At 34.4% G+C, this 24,460-nt stretch overlaps 2 protein-coding genes across 2 annotated transcripts; both read left to right on the forward strand.

Moving 5' to 3' along the window:
* The first annotated feature begins 2,297 nt into the window (after positions 1 to 2,297).
* Positions 2,298 to 4,188, forward strand: LOC141713555 (protein CHUP1, chloroplastic). The gene is made up of 2 exons (XM_074517024.1): positions 2,298 to 3,358; positions 3,499 to 4,188. Exons 1-2 carry the CDS (start codon positions 2,531 to 2,533, stop codon positions 4,021 to 4,023), a joined length of 1,353 nt encoding a protein of 450 aa, XP_074373125.1. The 5' UTR covers positions 2,298 to 2,530; the 3' UTR covers positions 4,024 to 4,188.
* Positions 4,189 to 7,750: 3,562 nt separating this feature from the next.
* On the forward strand, positions 7,751 to 11,187 carry LOC141713556 (wall-associated receptor kinase-like 20). Its single transcript, XM_074517025.1, has one exon. The coding sequence runs from the start codon at positions 8,929 to 8,931 to the stop codon at positions 10,831 to 10,833; it is 1,905 nt and encodes a 634-aa protein (XP_074373126.1). The 5' UTR covers positions 7,751 to 8,928; the 3' UTR covers positions 10,834 to 11,187.
* Positions 11,188 to 24,460: the final 13,273 nt, after the last annotated feature.

The raw sequence follows: 24,460 nt of genomic DNA on the forward strand, positions 1-24,460 counted from the left end.
CTACTGGCTTATTATTGAACCTACAGGGTCACACCATAAAAAGATAATGATTTAATGGTGGAGGAATTAATTAATAATGGCTAATAATTATTTATTTGTGAAATAAATAATTAATTGGTAAATTTAATAATTGATTAAATGAGATTTAATTGATTATAAATTAATTAAGAAAAGTTCTTAATATTATTAATTAAGGATTTAATTTTTGGAAATTAAATCAAGAGAGAGAATTATTTCTAAAGTGTTTAGAAAAAGGATTAATAATTAAAAGGTGTTTTAATTATTAATGAGAATAATAAATGGGATAATAATAATATTATTTATGGGAAAATTTCAGCTGAAAATTTTGCCTATAAATACACTATTATAAACCCTATTTTTATTCCAACCCGAGAACCCCAAAAAACCCAAAAAGTTTGGAAAACCCAATTCTCTCCACCTCCTTCCTCCTCCTTAACATCGTTTTCTTGGTGGATACCGGTGGAGTGCTTCACACTTGAGGAGCAACTGCTAAGGACCTCTGATCGTTGTCTTCGAATTATTTTAAAGGTTTGATTCGATCCCTAGAATTTTTATTCATGATTTGTATGCTTTTATTTGGATTTTATATGTGTAAAAGTGTTTTGTCATGCCCCCGCTGCGTTTAAAATCCAACAGAAATTTCATTCTTTTCGGAACCCTGGCCTTTTTAGCTGACCTAAATTTTTCATCTCTTTGTCATAACCAATCAAAGTTAAGAACCTTTTAATGTCAGCATCTTCAATGAAGATTGTATAGGAGGAATGACTTGGAAAATGAAGAGCATCCCTAACAGTTTGAAGAGTCACATGCTTTGTCTCCCCATTATGCTCAAAAAAATGCTTGGAGTTCCACCATTTGGACCTCCATCATCAAACACCCATGTTCTCTAAAAATCGAGAACACTGTTACCGGAAATTACAAAAGGGTTTGTAAGAGCATACCCCACTTCACTCGCAGCAAGCAAATCCTGAAAGATTTGGTAATCAGGATGGTTATAGCATCATTAGTCCTGTATATAAGAGCAAGTTCAATACTACATGGAAAATGGCTATAGCCACTGCTATAATATGGTACCAAAAAGTAGTTTTTTGTGCTAAAATAGTACTTGCACTCTAATGTTATTTGTATTTTACAACCAAATAATTCCATATTTAGCTAACATTTTATCCAACTCATTCACTTTATTTTAAAGTGGATCTCTTTGCAAACCGGTAGGAGGTACTAGAATCCGACGTTATTTGATGATATGGTAAGGATGGCTATAGTCATTCGTGGTCTCAAATATAAGACCAAGTATCCATTTATGTATTTATCCATCAATGTACAGTTATGCATTGAAATTGAGTTTTATGATTCTAATCTTATATTATAACTATAATACTAAATATAACTATGTATTGGACTTTCTATAACACTAAGTATCGATTTATGCCTTTATCCATTCATGTATAGTTATGCATTGAAATTGAGTTTTGTGATTTTAGTGTTATATTATAGATGAAAGACTAAATATAATAACTATGTGAAAAACCATGGGCCAAGGTATTGTCCCGCTTACTTTTACGTATTTTTATGTATCATTGTATATCACTTTATACCTGGAATACACATATTTATGCACACACAAGCCGGAGGTCTTTTGCGGAAACAGCCTTTTCATTTTTTAGAATGAGGGTAAGACTGCGTACAGTATACCCTTCCCAATCACTGTCTGAGACGGTATTTACTGGTACGGTTGATTGGGTACGGTTAATTGATTGATTGACTAAATATAATTATGTAATGAACTTGCTCAAATGCTCGTCTGACATTGCATTAAGGGAATCAGATTAAATACGACTAATTCAAAACTGATTAAAACCAAATTCTAAACAAATAGTTTAGATGAGAAACATAAAACGAAACTAAATCTAATTTCAAATATCGTTGCTCATTTATTATTGCGTGTAATGTATAATTTATTAGAGTGTAGATAATTTGATAATTCTTAAATAATAAAACTGAAGCCTTAAAGAGTTCAATTTCATTTTTTTATTTTTATTATCTGCCTCATTGAACTTTGTATTGGTCACGTCAAAGAAGGATGTGAAGAAAGCATGAAAAACACATTCAATGGTTTATATGCGTAGTTGAGAAGGACATTGAGTAGTGGTAACTAGAAGAGATATCTTGTTTATTGGACCATACTAAAATGATGCAATCCCTTAGAAGAAACTTGTTGCTTATGATGACATTGAAATCAATATGCAAGGAATCAGATTCGAAACATCCGTTGGCTTGAGAAGGCCTAGAATAGTTTTAAAGCAACATGAATAACACACCACTATCTCTACAAACAAAGGAAAGCTTAAAGCTAATACAAAAATTAAAGGATCTCTACAATGTTATAGAAGTAATGGTCATCTTTGCACATTGATCACCATCAAACAAAAACCATAAACTTTCTTTTTATGATCAATTTTTAGGATTTTAAGGAAAATATTGAACTTTATTATTCGTCGTCTTGAAGATGGAAGATACAGCAAGAACAAAGATAGAGCTTATGAAGCCGGTATTGCTCAAGGCTGGAATTCCCGTAGCTATTTCTGTGGCTGGTTTTGTTCTTGCTAGGTTCACCTTTGGTCGAAAAAATTCAGGTCTGAAGGACTTGGCAAATGAATTTAAGTTAAGTAGTCCTCCTGATTTGTGTAATGATCAAGAGAGCTGTCATGATGATCCTGACATTATTGAGGATGAGCGGTGTCTAACAAACATCCATGACATGTGTTCACTAGAAACTTTGCAGGCTCAGAATATGCACGAACTAGAGGAGCAGATTGTTTGCTTAAAAGGCAGAGTACAAGATCTTGAAGGTAGGGAATTAGACCTTAAATATCGGTTTCTTCATTTTCTTGGATTGAAAGATCAAGAGATGGAGCTTACAGAGCTTGAGAATCATTTATCATTAGAAATACTTAAATCCGAGTTTTTGGATAGGGAGCTATTATCAATGGAGGCAGAAACCAAGAGGTTTGAGGCCATGGTAGTAGACTTTTTAGAACTGGCAAGGCAGCTTCAGATTTTTATATTGGAAAATAAGTTGCTATATAAAATAATTCGAAGGCTGTTAAGTAAAGCAAAAGAAATGTCCCATGTCATTGAAAGAAAAAACAAGGAGATTGAAGCTGGAGAAGCAGAGATGTCGAGGAATAATGAAGAACTAAGTAGAAGAGCAGATAGGATCAATGTCTTGGAAAATGAACTTGTAGAAATGAGACGTATTACAGAGAAGCAGGAGGAGGAGAATATCGAACTTGTCAACAAGCTGAACTTGGCAGAGAATTCAGCTTCCTTAAAGGTTTGTACTTTCTGCAAGCTGAACAAGCTGAAACTTCCTTTTTCTTGGCTGTTCCATCATTGATAAAATAGGTTTTTTTTTTTGCTATGGAACTCGAGTGAATATGGTAATCACACAAGATTGTTTATGTGTGTTTGTAGACTGAAGAGAGGGCCGCATTGGAAGGTTATAATCAATTAGTAAATGAGTTTGAGCAGCTGCAGAGGGACCGAGCAGCTGAATTTAAAGAGCTTGTATATCTAAGATGGTGTAACGCGTGCTTGAGGCACGAGCTAATTAGGAGGAACCAACAAGGAGAAAATGTGGAAGCAAAAAAAGGCCATCAAGTGGAGTTGTGCATTGAAGAAAACGGATCAGAGGGTGGATCAGAAAGTTCTGTTATCTTAGATGATCACGGAATATCAAGCTTAGAATGCACAACCCCTAGTCGTGATCAAGCTCGTCCTCAGGCACATTCCAAAAGGCCCAAGTTGGTAGAAAAGTTCAAAAGATGGGTGGAAGGAAGTGAGAAAACGAAGCGAAAATCAGAGCAAAAACAACACGGTGAAGTAGTCAACTGCATTGGGAAGCATATGGGGGTGTCTGATAGTGCTGAGGAAATACAAGTTAGTGCTAGAAATTCTTGTTCTAGTTCATATCAGAATAGCCCAAATGCTATGAACTGAACTATATTATGAACCTGCCTGGTTCTTATCCAGGAGTAGCAAAATGGACTTGTATTCTTTCATCAAACAAACCTATTGTGACAATAGCAAGACTACCTTGCAAATGTGCTTAAGATGTAATTAAGCATGTATTTATCCACTAATAAATGATGTTATTTATACTAATTGTGAATTCAAATTTAGATACGAATTCATCTTAAAATATTGCAATATATTAATTTATATGTAAAAAAAAGTTCAAATTAGTTAAGCATGGTATAAATTAGTATCAAATAATGATTAATCATGAATCATTCCAACTTATTGTCCATTTCAACTTAACAATAGACTTTGCAACGTTCAATAATGATCTCGGTTGAACTATAACCGGTAATAACACTCTTGCATGAAAATGAGAAATGTTAAAGTCCCGAAAGCGTTCCCGAGATAGTTCACGAATGTTGAATTGTCGTCGTGTTATTGGCTATTATACCATAAATGAGAATAAGACCTCTCGTGCCTTAATATAAATCCCACTACATGTTATTAAAAAGAATTAAGATCTTTTCCAGGGTACGTAACGTCGTAACATCACGTCAAGACAGAACTACAGAAGTACTGAACAGTGAACACACCACAAACACTCTCGCTTCATACGAACTCATGGTAAGTACATCCTATATTTTTTGGAATAGAGAATCGAACTCAGCACCTGCAATTAAGTGATCGAAAATAAGCCTTGCCTATTACCTAGCTAGGTGTCTAGGACCGACCAAAGACAAGGCTTATTAAATTGGCTGTACTTTAAAAATATTAAATGTTACTCCCTTTGTCTCATTCAATTTAATACATTAGTTTTGGGCACGTTTTTCAATAGTCATTTAAAATATAACTCCATAATATTTTTAAATTTTTTTTTCCTGAATACAAATTTCATGTTTAAACTTTATTTAAAAAAAATTTAAAAAATATATTATGAAACTATACTTTATAGAAGTCTCGAAATACGTGCAAATAGTAAACGTATATAAACGAACCGGACGGAGCTAGTAGTAATAATTAGCTAGTCTAATTGTTTTCCCATGCATGTACAATGTATACATGTATCTCATTTCTCGAATTCTTGCTCAAATCACCCCACCCCTGGCAGTTTGCTCAAATTATTAGCTAGTATAGTACAACTGATCTTGTGCATTCTAATATTGTTGCAGCAGGTTAATCACTCCACTGTATTTCTTTTGTATTAAAATTAACAAGGTGTTTGTTTTTATGACACATCTATTTAGGTCTGTCCATTGGTAATTGGTCTATTTTGTGGAATTATCGGATTATCTTTAGTTCAAAGTTCATACATTTTGCTTCATGAGATTGTAACTGTATGTTGTGTTAAGGTTTCCCATTGAGATGCATAATTCACAATTTAGGAATTCATTCGTTTACAATCTATTGGAGCTTTCTACTGTACTGTGTTCCAATCATATCAGTCATGTATTAAGATTTCGGAGGTTGGGATTGAAGTAGAATGATTTAGTTTTTGTTGTGAAGATGATATGCTCAATTGCTCATGATATTAACTTGCATGTTATATATATTTCCTATCAAAATGCCTTTCCTTCCTAAATAAAGTTCAAATTTTTTGTATCTGTTGTTTACATTATAATTTGTACATCTGTGATCAGGTCCAAGATTCTAGAAACAAGTACTCCAGATTACTGTGCGAAGCTTTTGGACATTTTCTTGGCTTCTGTTTCGTCTTGAGTTAAGGTTCCTGGTCCCCTTCTCAGCTGATATTATTTTCAATGAAGAGTAGTCTCCACTGATTCAATGTTGTTCTTTCTGTGCAAGATCACATTAGTTTCGCTTACAGTTTTTTTGTGTGTGGTAAGTCGTGGGGATCTATATGTGATCTCTGGGGTCTGAAGTAAATTGCACTATGATGCAATGTTAATTTTGCAGGTCCTATATGTTGCCAAATGGAGAAATACATGTTTAATGACTTGCAGGCATGGGCTTGTTATTGGTGGTGGGATGGTAAGATTGACTTTGTTGAATAAAAATATAACTGCATATTTTAGATAAAGTCTTAACATGTTGTTTAGTAGGGATTATCAAGTGATAAGAGTTAAGTATGGTGCTCTTGGTTCTTACTTTACTGGTTTCATGATCTCCACCATAGTAGAATGTGTGGGATCGGTCCTCATAAGGGATAGGAACGTGCAGTATTTAACAACTGAAATTCTGTAGGGGCCAAAACTTTACTTGAAATATATAAGCACCAAGTTCCTGCATAGAGAATGTGATGGTTTCAGGCGTGTTTAGTTGTGTAAAGGCACTCTGGCACTCTTATATTTCACTGTTGAATAAGAAGTTTGCAGTAATAAGGAGCACAAGATTATCAAGACTGGAATATTCAGGAAGTACTATCCCACCATGGCCATCACAAATATGTTATCTTATGCCAGTGACTGGAGTGCTTGTGCTTATGTCTCATTTCCCAGCTGTCTGAGGATAGTATTACTAAAATACAAAATATATAGAGAGAACACATGAGAGCAATTATTATTCTGCAAATTTGAAAGTGCAAAAGCAGTTAACTAATTTGAAAGTGTAATTCGCGAGGCTATACATATGCATAATTTTTCCTGTTTGTGCAAGATCATTCGATCTTACTTACCTACTATGAAAATGCTTAACTGTTATATATCTGATGTTGGCAGAGCAGAGAGGGGAAATGTTGTTTAAGGATAAGATCCAGGCAGCGAGTAGGAGCCAGGTGAGACCGGTTTCAAACTCATACGTCCAATTAAATCATAACAGATCGTCAATTAGCATGGGCTAACACATACTGTTTCTTATCTAACTAACCTCCCTCGCGCAAAATAGCATTATAGAAAGCATCCAAAGTAGATACAGCTCAACAACAGAACTAAAAATAAGTAAGAGTTAGTTCCTATTATACTACTAGAATCACACTAATACAAAGACAAGATAAAAGTCTGATTCTGTCTGAATTTATCACTAAATCTCCTGCTAAGAGAGGCCTTCTCTCTAATACCAGCTTTAAGGCGCTGCAACACTTTTGGGGCTGAAATTTCGAGGAATCAACTGTACTATTGCGCTTTTGCCAAATATTGTAGACTTCTGCTGAAATAAATATTCAATGCTACTGGATTTTAGAGATCACCAGAGATCATTGTGATTATTCCAGTCTGCTGGGATTCTGATTGGACACCCTTCACTGATAAACTTGAAGAAGCTATAATAAAACAATCAACGTATGCAAATATTGCTGATTGTACCTCCTTAGACTGTAGCTAGATTTCAAAAGCCAAGGAGCGAGAAATACCGCTTGATAAAAAAGTTGCGGTGCACTTGTCTAAAACTTAGAATACTTCTTAGTGAAGGGTAACCTTAATTTTACTCTGATAATGTATTATGTGCCTTGCTTTTGTTTCTACCTTTTAGGACTTGTGTGAAACACAAGATGCAAGTTAAAACACAATAAATTGCGGAACAAGTCTTTCATTAACTTAAACTTGAAAACTGTTGGTAATTTGGGATGAGATGAATCATGTGGTCTTCCAACTAAACTAAAAACAGTTAATTCACTTCTCTTCTATGTCTTTCTGTTTAATTTTAACTTCAATTATTTTATACTTTCACGTTACTCCTTAATCCCTACTTTTCACCCCCTCTGTAGTTCTGTTTTTGATAACTTTTCTATATCTGCATTTGGATGCTGAGTTACATTGGGCAAAATGCGCGCTTTGAAGAACTATCTTTGTTCTCTTGCTTGCCATGCTTTGATTGGCCAATAAATTTGGTGCTTTTTTATAACTTATAGTACTACAATTGCAAGTTTCCACTTTCCAGTTATAATTGTTGAGAGATAACAGAATTGTATTCTCCATTTATCTTCATGCTTGGTTCTCTTTCAAGATTAGCTCAATCCTTTTTCTAAAAGCTGAATCTGGCACAATGAGTAGCCTTTTACCGCTTAGACGTACTGAACCTTTATTCTTGATTTGACACTGCATGGCATACATGTTTGGTGTCTTTGTCGAAATATCTAATTACCAGCTTAGTTGGTGCCATTCTAATAAACGATTACATTCTCGAATTACATATATAATATGTTTGAGAAGGTTGCAGATGGTTATTTTTGTCCTCTTTTAGCTATGATTTTAACAAATAACCGTCTGATGCATGCTTTCTTTCTTGCTAGTAACTCCAAGAAATGTGCCTGCCAGATGCTTATGGAATGCTAAACTTTCCTGAACTTCTGGAGCATAAGGATAAGTCTGAGTTAATCTTCTTTAATTAAATTATGCATAGATATTTTTTGATTTGTTAGAGAAATCATTATGTGTAAGTGTCAATGAATGATGCTCATGGATGGCTTTCCCATCAATCATTATATAATATTTTTCTCTGAATGCTCCATTTATGCTTATAGGATAAGAGAGCTTCCAAATCACTTGTAGTGGAGTTTCTGCTATATTACTTGATAACATTTCCCTTCATTTTTCTGCACATAAAGCCTATATTTTGATGCCTCCTACATCTATATTAACTAGTTTTGCTAATCCCATTCTTTTTATTTCCTTAAATAGGGATCAAAGAAGTCTAATCTCTGCAAAGAACCATAAAACAGGAATCTAACTGTGTAATAAACCCCAAACTTTTACATATATTCTAGTGATTTCTTAGTACAACTTTGTTCCACAGAATATATTATTCTGGCTTTGACTTGTAGGCTAATGTATTAGTTTGATATTTTTGAAGACAATATGAGACAGAAGGGAATGAGTTCAAATATGAACTTACACCACTGATATTTCCAGTCTGTAGCCTATATTTACCCCCATCTTCCTTCTCCTTTGTATCAAAATATTTTCAGCCTCGCAACTTTATAGTTCCTTAAAAATGGTTATCAGACCAAATGAGAAATCAGCTGACAATGTTTACTCCCTTTTGTTTCTTGTCTGCTTATTTTTCTATTCTTCTGCCATTAGCACCTGCCCAAACTGTGGCTCCATTGAAGTTCCATATCCTTTAAGCACAAGCAACAACTGCGGGGATCCAGAGTACTCTCTTCGCTGTGAACCACATACTAAGAAACTATATTTTGATGCTCTTAATGGAAGTTCTTATATAGTCCTCAAAATTAATGCTTCTATTCAAAGAATGGTGTTGCAACCATCCTCTTGGCTTCCTGGTACTTGTGTCACTCAAGACATGCCTGTTAGCGAGGGAATTTGGCTTAATCAAACTCTTCCGTTCAATATAACATCATCAAACACAATCTTTCTCTTTAACTGTTCTCCTCGCCTCTTGGCCTCTCCCCTTAACTGCACCCCTTCGAGTATATGTCATAAGTACCTTGAAAGCTCTGGACATGTTGATGCAAAACGTGCAGTCGAATGTTCAAATGGGCCTATTAATCCATGTTGCACCTTTATTGCAGGAGGCATGCCATCAGCTTACAAGATACGTCTGCATAATTCAGGTTGTAGAGCATTCAGAAGCATCCTTGGCTTGGATTCAGATAAACCTGCAAGCCAGTGGGAAGAGGGACTAGAAATCCAATGGGCCTCTCCACCCGAACCAGTTTGTAAATCTCAGATTGATTGTTCTGCCACTTCTAAATGTTCACCTTCGGGTAATACTAATGTCTTGCGATGCCAATGTAACAAAGACTATTACTGGAATCATGTCCTTGCTACTTGCATAAAAAAGAAAAAATCTTCCAAAGTTGGTCAAACTTTAAAAATATCGATTGCAGTAGTGCTCTTTTTTGTGGTAGCTGTTGTGATGGCTGCAGTTACAATGAAAAAATCGGGCAAGTTCTCTAATCGCGCAAAGCTAGTTAAAGCTAGAGAAGAGATTTTGAAGTTGAGTAGTGGCTGCAGATCTGCAAATATGTTTAGCTTGAAAGACATTAAGAAAGCAACCAATGGGTTCTCAAAAGATAAAATTTTAGGTGTTGGTGGTTTTGGAGAAGTTTATAAAGGTGAGCTACGAGATGGGAGCATTGTGGCAATCAAATCAGCCAAAGTAGGGAACATAAAGAGTACCCAACAAGTACTCAATGAAGTAGCAATACTTTCTCAAGTCAGTCACCAGAATCTAGTCAGACTCTTGGGGTGTTGTGTTGAAGCTGAGCAGCCATTGATGGTCTACGATTACATTTCTAATGGCACTCTACATGATCATTTACATGGAAAATTCTCACATAACTTTCTGAACTGGAAGTCTAGGCTGAGAATTGCTTTACAAACAGCTGAAGCATTGGCCTACCTGCATTCTGCTGCTTACACTCCCATCTATCATAGAGATGTGAAGTCAACCAATATACTCCTAGATGGTGATTTTAATGCGAAAGTTGCTGATTTCGGTCTGTCAAGATTGGCAAGTCCAGGTTTGAGTCATGTGTCCACTTGTGCACAAGGTACATTAGGTTATCTGGATCCTGAGTATTACCGCAACTACCAGCTCACTGATAAAAGTGATGTCTATAGTTATGGGGTAGTTTTGCTCGAGATTCTTACTTCTCAGAAGGCCATAGACTTCTCAAGAAATGAAGATGATGTGAATCTTGCTATATACGCAAGTCAGAGAGAGAACAAGGGAGCCATTCTGGAGATTCTTGATCAACGTCTGCTCGGGGAAGATCATTCTGTCAATTTAGAGACTAGCCTAAAGCTCTTCTCTGATCTCGCGTTTTCTTGTTTAAGGGAGAAGAAAGGGGAGAGGCCGAGCATGAAAAATGTGGTTCAACAACTCGAATGCATTATTGAAATGGTAACTGGACCACAGTTCCAAGATTAGTTTTCTCAGACTATGCAATGTTAACATCATCAAGTGCATCATTATGTATCAAATGAGTGTTTTTACATTGTTTATGTTGCTTGTATATTCCAAATAATGGCTAATAGAGAATAAGGACATCTTTGAATGATGCTAGAAAGGGTCTTGGCTGTGTATATCCCCACATAAACTAAAGTGATTCTAAGAATTTGTAGTAGTGGGATTGTAAGACTTGACTCTTGAGATGTACTATGGGATGGTTGGTATCTGATACTAATGTTACCTTGGTGCATATAAAGTGATAATGATAGAAAGATTTCTAAAGATGGGAGATAAAGAATCTAAATGGGATTCAAGAATGGTAAAAGCAAACGAGCTTATGAATTGGGCAAGGCATTTGCATTGCTTTCCGCAATGTTTCATTTTTTTTTTGCTTTTATTAAAATGCGGTCACCCCAATTTATGGTGTGTAGAATTTAGTTGCATTTCATTCCGGACCTAAAATCTCTTTCATTAAATAATCGCTATTTAACGGTGTTAAAACTTAAAAGAAGACGAACAGTTAACGATATAATAAAAAGAATCTTATTCATTAAATAATCGCTATTTAGGTGCTAAAAAGGAAAAACAGTTAACGATTTCGAGAGAAAATTGGATAATTCGGTGTCGATTTCTGTTTCAAAATTATCGATTTACAGCACCAACATGTAAAGTTTAGCAATGCATCAACTCATAAAATATATGTAGTCACGTTCTGTACAAATTTAGAAATTAAATTTCTGGGGTCATCAATCATATTTCTTGAATATAATATTATATTTTTTTGAATTATAATGAGCCATTTATATATATTTTTAATAAATTTAATATTAAAAAAATATAAAATTTTATTTTTAGGGACACGTGTCTCGTACCCTTACTAAATCATCTTTGATAGTCTCGTCACTTGTGTTGTGATTTCTATGGTATTGAACATGAAAAAAGCTTACTGCTGCTCCCTCCGTACCTTATTATTTTTCTCATTTCATATGTCGGAATTGTTCATAACATGAGATAAATTATTAATTTACGCCTAATTTATAAAAATAGATATAATCATGGGTGATTTTGTTTGATTCATATTTATGAGTAATTTAATACGGTGAAATTTTATATTTTATATTAATACGAAATTAAATATATTAACTATCAAAAATATGCACTAACAAACGTGATAAAAGGCAAAGAAAAAAAATATTAAGAGACGAGAGGGAGTACATTATTATTCCACTCGAGCAAACGAAAGGGTGGAGAAATATTCTGGGGCCACTTACCAGGTAGTATTTAGCGAATCAAAAATCGTAACGTAGCCCAGAATATATTCAAATTTAACATGCAAATCTTCGCTTTGTATCGAGTGTGGTGTCTACTTTTGTACTATTAATTCGCGGTTTCTAATAACTGAACCTTACAAATCTTAAAAGTGTCTGATCAAGATTTGTCCGTTTGGTTGAGTTAGTTAGTTAAATAGGGGATAATTATACTTTTAATTATAGGTTCAAATTTCACGAAATGAGAATTTATGATTATATCTGCTGAATCAGAACTTGTCGTTTAAATGCTGTTAACCTTGGTTCACTTGGTTTGCAGACTATTACGTAAGTCCGTGGGGTTATCTGGTGCGCATCTAAAGGGTAGCGGCTGCGAGTTTCCTACGATAAAAAATCAAAAAAAAAATTGTGTAGTTGTTTCATTTTGATAATACTAATCAAAAATTGATATTTTCGTTTTGTACCGAGATAAAAAAAATCTCAAAATCCCAAATGCCGTATAAAAAAACTCAAAATTTCAAATGTTAAAAAATAAAATACTAGTTAATAAAATTACTTTCAACAACTCACAAATAAGTTCTCAGTACATGATACATAAATTAGCGGAGATATTTGACAAATCACAAATAGGTTCTCAATACATGATAAATAGATTAATGGATATATTTTTTAAAATAAAAGAGAATAAAATACGTATTGTTCAACATCAACATAAAAATTAAAAAATAAAAAATAATTTTAAGTTAATATTTAATTAATGTTAATATTTAACTAAAAATTACAGAAACTGTAGCTTCAACTTCGTAGATTCTCTGCAGTCAAAGACAACATAGTTCAAGTGCAACTGTAACCACTAATTAGTACTATATCAGTAATGCGTAGGTTGCATTGCATGGTTCGTAAAATTAGGTAATTTTTTTGATAAATCGGTTGGTTAATCGGAAATCAGAGAGTCGCCAGTATAGCTATCATAAAATCGTTCTCGTAAAACTGGTCAAACTATTAGTAATAATCCACATGCAGTTAAATCGGAGTTTACTTAAAAGTTTGAATACATTAAATATTTTTTTCTCTCCTAATGCAGTGAGAGCCTTTGTTTTTCTCTCCATTCTTCTCCTAAGAACGTGAGAGTTTTGGTATGGCGAGAGTTGAGGAGTTAAATGAGAGATTGGCTGACATGGGAATTGAAGATGAGGAAAACACAGAACTCATCTTTGATGAGGAAGCGGAAGATGTAACGAACAAGTTTGAGTGTTGTCTTGTGGGTCATTTTTTAACAGAGAAGAACCTGAATATTAGGAGTATGAAGTCAAAGGTTGCAGATATATGGCGTCCTGCAAGAGGAATAAGTATCAAGGATCTAAAGCCAGGTATTTTTCTGTTTCAGTTTTATCATGAGGATGATATGGATTGGGTGTTCAATGGAGGGCCTTGGTCTTTTGATAGTGCTATGCTGGTTCTCAGTAAGATTGGTGCCGGTGAAGACCCCCTGGAAGTTCCCCTTGTTAACCTGCAGTTTTGGATTCAGCTATTTGGTGTTCCTTCAGGATTAATGACAGAGGTAGCTGGGAAGCAACTTGGTAATTTTTTTGGTTCGTTTATCTCTTATGATCCAAATAATAATTCTAGCATCTGGCGAGAATGTATGCGTATCAAAATCAGTATTGATGTGAGGCAACCTCTAAAACGTAAAAAGAAGATATGCAGGAAGAATGGAGTAGAATGTAATGTCCAGTGCAAGTACGAGAGACTTGGAGACTTCTGCTTTGTGTGTGGTCTGGTGACTCATACAGAACGCTTCTGTGCCAAGAAACTTTCTGTGAGTACCACGGATGTCGTCCGAGATTGGGGGCCATGGCTCAGGGCTCCGGCAAGGAAATCGGTTGGGCAAGATCGTAGCAAATTTCTCCGTGATGAAAGAGATTCTGATTGGGACGTGTTTCACGGGAATTCAAATTTCAATCAGCAATTTTCGGGGGATTCTGGTAAACAAGTGATAAAAACTGGTAATCATGAGCGTAATGTTAGCTCTATATTATCTGTTATAGCTACTAATCCGGGGTTCAGTTATGGGAGTAAAAACGGGGCTACAGCAGCGACAATTTTTAAAAATAATAGTGGGCCTTCTGAAGAGGAGTTGATTGGGCTTAACATAGAGGAACGTAATAAGAGAAGGAGAGGCCCAGATGAGAGTATATTCATGGAAATAGAAGGTGGCAACGGGGGAACAAAACCTGAAACTAGTCTTTCTAATGTTGATTGTCTAGTTTCTTCTGATTCTGATTTGGCTAAGCTTGCAAGGCAAGCTAGCCAGCCCCAATGAATGTCCTTAGTTGGAACTGTCGAGGTTTGGGTCTTCCTCGTACAGTTCGAGCTCTTGGTGACCTGATTAGGACTCATAAACCTGAATTCCTGTTTTTATCCGAAACTATTTCTTATGCAAATAAAGTTGAAGAAATTCGAGTTAAGTTTGGTTTTGCTCAATGCTTTTCTGTAGATAGAGTTGGCCGAAGTGGTGGTTTAGCGATTTTCTGGCGGAATAATGTGAACTGTGAAGTCACTAGTTATTCTCGAAATCATGTTAATGTCAATTTTCTTAATAATGGGGCTGCTGTGTGGTCCCTATCCTGTTTCTATGGGTGTCCTGAGAATGATCGTAGGAGAACATCTTGGAATATTATTCGTAGGTTGGCTGATATGGCTCAGATTCCATGGGCGATAATTGGTGATTTTAATGATTTGCTTTATGATGCCGATAAGTGGGGGGGTACTCCTAGAGCTCGGTCACTTATGGCAGGCTTCCAAGCTGCTATTGACGATTCTATGTTAGCTGAGATCAGTCTTCAAGGTGGTAGCTTTACTTGGGAGAAGTTTCGGGGTACTAGTAATTGGGTGAAGGAAAGACTGGACAGGGCATTTGCTACTCGATCATGGCTGCATTCCTTTCCTATGTGTAAGCTCTCAGTAATCCGTACTTCTGTTTCAGACCACGATCCTATTCTTCTGGACTTATATAGTGTGGCTTTTACTCAGAAGGAGTTTCGATTTCGATTTGAGAATACTTGGCTCCAGGAGCCAAATTTTCATAAAGAAACATCTGAGTATTGGCTCTCTCTTCCTCCTTCTCATATAATCCCAAAGCTTATTTCAGTGTCAAATTTTATGGCTCGATGGGGGAGGACCTTCTTTCATAAGTTTCGCGACAAGGTGAAGAAGCAAAAAGAGTTGTTATCCGCGCTTGTGAATCGTATTGACAGTGATGGGGTGAAGATGTACTTTGAAGAGAGAGATAAGTTGAATGAACTTCTCCTTCATGAAGAGGTTTACTGGAAACAGAGGGCAAAGATCTTTTGGTTAACGGAAGGGGATGCCAACACCAAATTTTTTCATGCTTCTGCCTCTTCGCGAAGAAAGGTAAATCACATTCCTTTTTTAGAATCTGACAGTGGGATTCAAGTACATGATAAGGACTGTATGTGCAACATTGTTAAAGATTATTTCCTTGACATATTCAGAGGTGACCAGAACTCTTCTGGCTTTCAGGGGAATGAAGCGGATAGGTGTGTGACAGATGCTCAAAATCGATTGCTAGTGGCTGATTTATCCTTTGCTGAGTTTACTGCAGCTGTTAAACAGATGCACCCTGATAAATCTAGTGGCCCGGATGGTCTAAATCCGGCCTTTTTCCAACACTTTTGGCCTATTCTGGGACATGAAGTTTTTTCTTGCTGTCGAGAGTGGTTGTGCACTAATTCTTTTCCAGCTAATCTTAACGACACAAATGTTGTGCTTATTCCGAAGAAGGAGAACGCTTGCTGCATGAAGGATCTCCGTCCTATAGCGCTTTGTAATGTTTTATACAAGATCTTATCCAAAGTCTTAGCAAACAGGTTAAAACGAATTCTTCCTCAAATTATCACAGAGAATCAGTCTGCTTTTGTGCCGGATAGGAGCATTAATGATAATGTTATGATTGCCTTTGAGCTAATTCATCACATGAAGAAGTCAACTCAGGGAAACGTTGGCGATGTGGCTCTTAAGCTTGATATTTCTAAGGCATATGACAGAGTGGATTGGAGTTATCTGAAGGGTCGAATGCAAGCTATGGGGTTTTGCTCTCAATGGGTAAACTGGATGATGTTATGTGTTTCTACAGTTTCTTATGAATTCTGTTTCAATGGTGCAAAGATTGGTCCTATTACTCCTTCAAGAGGGATTAGACAAGGCGATCCACTGTCCCCCTATCTCTTTCTTTTTTGTGTGGAAGGTTTGTCTCTAGCACTCTCTAAGGCTGTCTCTGAAGATGTTGTTCATGGTATCAAGGTCAGCATCTCAGCCCCGGTGATTTCGCACCTCTTGTTCGCTGATGACTCTTTTCTTTTCTTTCGTGCAACTAGCCATGAGGCAATGGCTGTTAAAAATATTCTGGAGGAGTATGCAGGTTGGTCAGGGCAATCTATCAATTATCAAAAATCCGGAATCTTTTTTAGTTCAAATGTCAAGCACGACATGAAAACTGAGATATCTTCTATCTTGGGGGTCAGCAATGATCTTCAGAATAGCATGTACCTGGGGTTACCTTCTTTGGTGGGAAGATCGAAAAAAAGAGTTTTCGGATTCATTAAAGATAGATTATGGAAACGTCTGCAAGGGTGGAAGGTTAAGAAAATATCTCGTGCAGGGAAGACGGTCCTTATCAAAAATGTGGCTACAGCGATCCCCTCATACTGTATGTCTTCGTTTTTACTTCCGAAATCCATGTGTGCGGAAATGGAGGTGATGATGAACAACTACTGGTGGCAGTCAGGGTCTACTGATAGGAGAGGTATTAACTGGATTGCTTGGAATGGTTTGTCAATGTCTAAAAGTCAGGGCGGCCTGGCCTTTCGTAGTCTTTATGGATATAATATTGCTTTAGTCGCTAAACATGTCTGGAATTTTATCTTTAAACCTCAGGCTCTTGTGTCGAGATTTTTTAAAGCGAAATACTTCCCAGATTCCCACATCCTTCATGCTAGGAGAGGTGTAGGGTCAAGTTTCATCTGGCAGGGTGTCATTACAGCTAGAGATGAGGTTCTACAGGGGTATAGATGGGTAGTAGGCGACGGTGGAACGATTAAATGTAATCAGGACCCGTGGCTTGTTGGGAAGAATGACTTTAAAGTTGATCAAACGCGGCCGTATGTTGACAGAAATATGAAAGTGAATCAGTTATTTTTGCCTGGTTCAAGGGAATGGGATGCTAACAAAGTGAGGAATCTGTTTTCTGGTATTGATGCTTCGTTAATCCTATCAACTCGTATTCCTGCTTTGCCTGCTACAGATCGTTTGGCATGGTCTAAAACAACAAATGGTAAGTACTCCGTCAAAACAGGTTATCAATTGTGGCATGCTCGCAATATTGGTGTAGGTTCCATCTCCCAGTCGATTGGATGGAGTAACCTTTGGAAGCTGGATCTCCCTCACAAGTTAAAGTTGTTTCTTTGGCGTTTTTGTAGGAATAATGTCCCTGTAAGGAGCAGACTGAGTTCCAAGGGAGTGAGTCTTCCTCTAAACTGCCCTATGTGCAATCTTACGGTTGAAGATCTGTTGCATGTATTTTTTACTTGTCCATTTGCGATGGCTTGTTGGCAGCATATGGGTATGAGTTATGATTTATCCACGGAGATGTCGCCTTCTTCCTGGCTTCTCACTAAGCTCGCTTCATCCTCTTCGGACGAAATTTTGAACATTGCTAGAGTTCTCTGGGGAGTCTGGTTTTTTCGAAATCAAAGAGTTTGGGAGAATAAAAGTGTTACAGCAGCAACGGCCATGTCATGGAGTATTAAAAACATATCTGATTGGAAGGAGGCTTTGGATGACCGTGCTAGGCGACGGACTTCTAACTCTACTTCTGTCATTCAACGTCCAGTTAAATGGAGGAAACCAGACCTGGGTTCTTTAAAGCTTAATGTTGATGCAGCTGTAAGCTTGGGAGCCTCTTCATTCTCTGTTGGTTTAGTGCTTCGGGATCATTCAGGAGCCTTTATATGCGGCAAAGTAGTTAACAAATTTATGGTCACCTCAGTTTTTGAGGCAGAAGCCCTTGCAGTACTCGAAGGTTTAAACTGGCTTCTAACTAGAAACCATGACAACGTGATCATCGAGTCGGACTCTCTCCTCACAGTACAGGCCCTGCAATCTACCCCTGAAATCTTGCTGGAAGTTGGTTTCATATTGGATGCCTGTCGTCGTATTCTTGATGCTAGACCAGGTTTTTCAGTTTCTTTTGTCAAACGACAAGCGAATAGGGCTGCTCATCTAGTGGCGAAATTACCCTGTTCCTTAACTTGTCCAAATGTGATTACGTCTCCTCCAAGTATATTGTTGGAGACCCTTCTGTATGATATTTCCTAGTAATGCAATCATCTTTTATTCAAAAAAAAAAAAAAAAATAATCCACATGCAGAAAGTGGAAGGTATAGTGAACGGAAACTATTTGTTAACTTAAGGTTGGACACCATTTTATCCTAATATATACTCGTGTTTTATTTATCAAAATAGTTCTAAGGAACTTAATATTTACTACTTCCTCCGTCCTATTAAATTTTTTACATAGAAGATTCAGCGCGGGTATTAAGAAAAAATATAATTTAGTAAGAAAAAAAGTAAGAAAAATGAGTAAAGTGGTGGGACCGATCAATTTTTAATGTATATAGTGAGTATAATGGAATAAAGTAGTTGATTTGAGTGAATGTAGTTTTTTTTTATCGCAGTTAACCCGCAGCCGCTACCCTTTGGGTGCGCACTGGGTAAACCCTACGGCCATGTTTGTTTCATGGAATTATAATCCCGAGATAATAATTCGGGAATAACTAATCCATTAAAATTAAAATTAGTCATATGGATAAAATAATTCTATCATATGTTTGTTTGGAAGGATTAAGTGTGGGATTAGACTATAATCCTTTAAAATTTTATCCTATACTTGTTTTGATGGACAGTATTTGATATTGGAATATAGTCCTTTAAATTTTTCAATCATATATTTATTTTACATGAGATTACAATGAGTTTATCCTATGTTTTACATGGGATTACAATGAGGGGATTATAATCATTCCCGTAGGATTCGAACATGTAAACAAGAGTATAGTGTTCCCCTCTTCAACCAACTGAGTCAACTTTTACGTGCTGAGTGAATGTAGTTAATTTTTATATTATAAAATATTACTATTTTTGGAATGCAGAGAATTGAGAGGGATTTACCAAAAAGGAAAGTGTAGCGCAACGAATGGGACTGAGCGAGTATTACTTAACAAAAAGTTCATATTTAATTCCCTTTATCACAAACTAAGAAAGGAAACTTAACTAGATTAATAAAATCAATTTAATTCCCGAATATAAAAAGACAAAATATTATTCAATAGACTAATTATGACCCTGCATCACAACAAAAAATGCATGAAAAACTTTTGCTTGGTGTAGTTTTCTGTAGAGAGGGTGTGTGTTTGATAATTAGGTCACAAATAATCATAACAGTGCAATATGGAGATTTACTTTTCCATAAATGTTGCGTTGATTCTGTATTAAATTTCAATTTTTTTTTTATTTTTTTAATGTTGAGGACCACATTCCCACCTTCTTATTGGCCTACACAAAATGCCCAATTTAAATTCGATGAGGCCCACTAATTGCTAAAATTGGAGTTTTACTTTTTTCCAAGTCAACGGTAAAAATCACAAATAACTGTATATTAATTTTCTTTTCGTTTTAGTTATTTAAACTTTAATTTTACAACACTTTCTCTATATTTATTTATTAATATCATAAATTTCTAGACTTTTCATTTAAATTTAAAATTTCTTAACAAACACAATATTATTTTTCCTCAAAAATAAACAAATTATAGTTTTTAACTTAATTTTAAATTGCCGATCAGAAAATTTTAAAATCAATTATTTTAAAGAGATTTTCTTTTCTTTCTTTTTTTTATTACACAAAGACAATTCAAGGATTATCTCTTGTTGTCCCTGGATTCGCTTCTCGTTTATCCACGAGATTTGTTTGAACAATACTCAATTATCTATACTATATTATAATACACGAAATATTAAAATTTCGGTAGTCAGTTGATCGGTATTTGCTGAAATAATATATTTACCCTTACTCGATTATTTTTATTAAACTAATTAATATTAAAATCTATTATTCTAATTCAAGAAACAAACGCGGAAGTAACCCCTTTCAGGCTCTGAAGTAGCTCATGTCAAAAATCTATACTATATTATAATACACGAAATATTAAAATTTCGATAATCAGTCGGTCGGTATTTGCTGAAATAATATATTTACCCTTACTCGATTATTTTTATTAAACTAATTAATATTAAAATCTATTATTCTAATTCAAGAAACAAACACGGAAGTAGCTCTGAAGTAGCTCATGTCAAAAATGGAAAAAAAATTCTGAAGCTGCCCAATCTGAAGTAACCCCTGAATTTCGAATCCACCAAAAGATTTAAAACATCTCTGTCTCCCAACTGTCGTGATAATTACTTAATTATTTAAATCCATATTTAAAATATAATTATTTTAAAAATCTTATCATTTAAAAATTATTATTATGATCTTAACTATTTCACAAATTTATTTTAATTAAAACACACACGATCCTCACTATTTTACAATCTTATTCCAATTAAATATAATCAATCTACCGATACTACCTATCTACACTGTATTATACATGAAACAATAAAAGTTTGGTTGATGGATTAGTAGGTTGGTGAAATCAAATTTCTCTATCAATTTAAATTCTAATTCATATTGAACTCTATATTATTATATTTGATATAAAAGTCAAATTTTCTACAAATTTAAATTTTAATTCATATACATGTCTATATTATTCTAATTAATACCAAAGTTAACTTATTATACTAATTTTATTTTATAAAATTAATTTTTATAACAATATTTATTATAACAAACAATTTAATTATTATATAGATATTTATAGATATCTATATATATACTATCAAAAGTTAATTTATCAAAATATAATTTGACTAGCTAAAATAAATTCATATATTCTATTTGTCTAGGTTAAAACAAAATTATCATATCAAACCGGGTTTTAAAATTAAAATCAAACTAAAAATAATTACTTGGATTTTGTCGGTGTCATTACTCTCGGATTAAAACACAATAATGTAAACTATTAATTTAGGATAAATGAAGTTAATATCAGACTAAATATAATTCATATATTATTGATCCAAACTAAAAACTTAACTTTAATTAAAATATAATCATAATTTGTAAAAACACGTAGAAATATCAATTAAATTATATCGTTCAATAAGTATCATTATTCTTTTTAAGTATCTCTAATTAAAAAAATTTTGAACGAATATTAATATATTTATCATGAAATTATAACATTTAAAAATTTTAAATGAGCAAATTTAAGATTTCAATTCAAATTAGATCATTTAAAAAGTTATATAATATTAAAAAAAAGATCTTTGCATCAGGGGTTTTAGTTAGTGTTGATAAACCAAATCAACATCGAAGTTTGAACTAAACTTATTGTGTCTGATAATAGTTCTTCAACATTGATATTAAATTGTTATAGATAGGAACTGAATATATATTTTTGAGCGAGTTTATTAAATTATCTTTTTTTTAAACCTAATTACTATAAAATAGGTGTTATGATATAATAAAAAATATATTCTGCTTTACTTATTCATACTTACAGTTTTAACAAATATAATTAATAAAATATTAACATTAAAATAACAATTATTTAAAACATCCGTGCATCGCACGGGTTTACACTAAACATTAAAAGTTTGATAGTCGATCGGTACTTGATGAAATTACTTAATTGTCTCACTTAATTAATTTATTATTTTGACATAAGTATCTTTTAATTATCCTTAAATATATAAAACCCCCAAAACAAAATTTAATATAACCAGATACAATACGCGAGTATGAGACGATATTTAGGTAGATATAGATGATGTTCGTGCTAAAATAAAATAATAGATACTATTGACGGTGTCAAAACAATTATATCATTGAACCGAGATAGAAAATTAAACTAAAAAGTAATTTGTTTGTCGATATAATAATATCGAGTTAAAAAATAACATATTACTTACTTTTTTAACAACTATAATTAATATAATATTAAAATAAAAATAAAAATAATAAATAACAAAATTTAAGAATAACCGTACATCGCACGAGTTTTAGACTAATAAGGCATATAAGCCAAATTAGTAAAAAAAATGATACTTCAGACCTATAAATCACTTGAATCTAGGGAGCGGCAAGATAATTTCAAATGAAATGTTGAATATTGTATTTTGTTATCATATCTGTTGAACATTACATGTTTAAATTTAACAAGCATACAAAGTAATAAAGCAGGGACCCTTGACAAACTTCGTTCAGCTCCATATCATAGTTCAGGCATAAACTATAATAACCCGTGATGCACGGATTGCTTTTAATATTCGATAGTTTTTACTAATATATTTTATAATATAATTTTCAATAGTTGAAAAATAAATTAAAAAATATGATAAGTTATAATAATATATGTTTTATAATAATTTGAGACTTGACTGAAAATAAATAATATAATATAATATGTTGTTCACGGGACAGAGTCCTGAACCTGTAGAAATTGTTAAATTAAAGAATATAAAAGTTTAAATATAATAAGCTGTTGACGGAGTTCGAACCCTGAATCCATGAGAGCAGTTTAAATATTAATATAATAATATTTTATTATTGCATCCAACGGTTCTCACTTTAAATCTGACGGTTATTATTTGTAGTACCAAACAACTGTACCGAGTAACTAACTACCAAATAGAGGGTGTTCTGCTTATAATTGCTAATAATAGTATAGGATAGATTCACATAATTTGAGCCAAAGCTTCTGCCAATACACCACACAAATGTGTACATTAGGATCCCCTTACTGTGCACCCGCACCCCGCGCCCGCACTCGTGTTTCTTAGAAATGATTCCAGTTGTCAAGGTTAATGATTCCAGTTACAGGCAAGAAGGATCGGAATGATATTACCTGATAAATAGCGACCGTTTAAAAACCTTAATCTGCGTTAGTAGGATCATATTAAGCGCAGACAGACCTTGAGGACAGAGTAATTGTTGAAAAACCTCTGATATAATTTATACAAGAACAGGAGTTGCAGACTCTTAATGCTGCAACTTAATGATAAATATGGACCATGTTTTATATCCTTTTAGAGCTTCAAGTATCGTATAAGCTGCAACAACCTCAAGCACATTCGAAAGTCCATATTTCAATCAAGTAAACTAATTAATAACAGTAAAATAAGATGTGTATATAAGAATACATTTTTTTCACAAACATTTCAAGAAGATAGAGTGCAATGCTTAATTATTAATCAGCATACCTGTCATGAAGTTGCAAAAGAATAACTAATGAATAAAATAAAAACATTATTTTATATATTGTAAAAGACTTCTGAATTCTGACAAAATGAATTTAGCACCTGTCAACCTTTCCTGGAAGCGCTATTTGCAGAGAGACCAGCCTTGTTTTATGCGATTTCAAACCTGAATTAATGTTACAATTTAACGTCGCCTTGGAACAAAACAATTGTGCAACTCAAGAAGCTGGTCAAGTGACAGTAAGGACCACCTCTCCTCAGTTTGTGCTGATACCTTCTGGTTAAGAGAGTCAACTGTAATGCTAACATTGCCAAAGCCATATATCTGATGACCATCTTACCAGGTTTAGGTTGAAGTAATAATCCATTCTGCTGCGTTGCTCATCTCATTCCCACCACCTATACCCCCTATCTGTGTTGCTCTAAATGGGGTGGCAGAAGCTTGTTGAGAATTATAGGATGCTGTTTGGGGAGCCCCAAACTGTCTTTGATCTGGAGGCCTATAATGATTAATGTTACCAGGTTTTACCCGATAGAATCTAATAATTCTATGAACACATAATTCTCTAAAATACCGTAATCATTATATCTAATTATCGAGATTAAACCGAAGACGGAAGCAACCTGAATCCATAAGGCTATAATTGTAACAGTATCTGAATCTGAATAATATTCTTGATTATTGTCTTCCTCAACCAAGTACTTCTTAGGGTTTCTCAATAGTTGGGAAGAAGATAAGCCGTTACGTGTACTTGATATATTGGGGACTATAACCCTTTTTATATACCACCTAATTAAATCTCCCATTATAATTTAATTGGGTCTGGTATTAGGTCTCCACTTATTAGGTTCATACAATAAATTAAAATCTAATTGGATTTCTTATTTGATCACTTA

Source organism: Apium graveolens, chromosome 3 (genome assembly GCF_009905375.1).
Source record: "Apium graveolens cultivar Ventura chromosome 3, ASM990537v1, whole genome shotgun sequence".
In the NCBI taxonomy this organism is placed as follows: Eukaryota; Viridiplantae; Streptophyta; class Magnoliopsida; order Apiales; family Apiaceae; genus Apium; species Apium graveolens.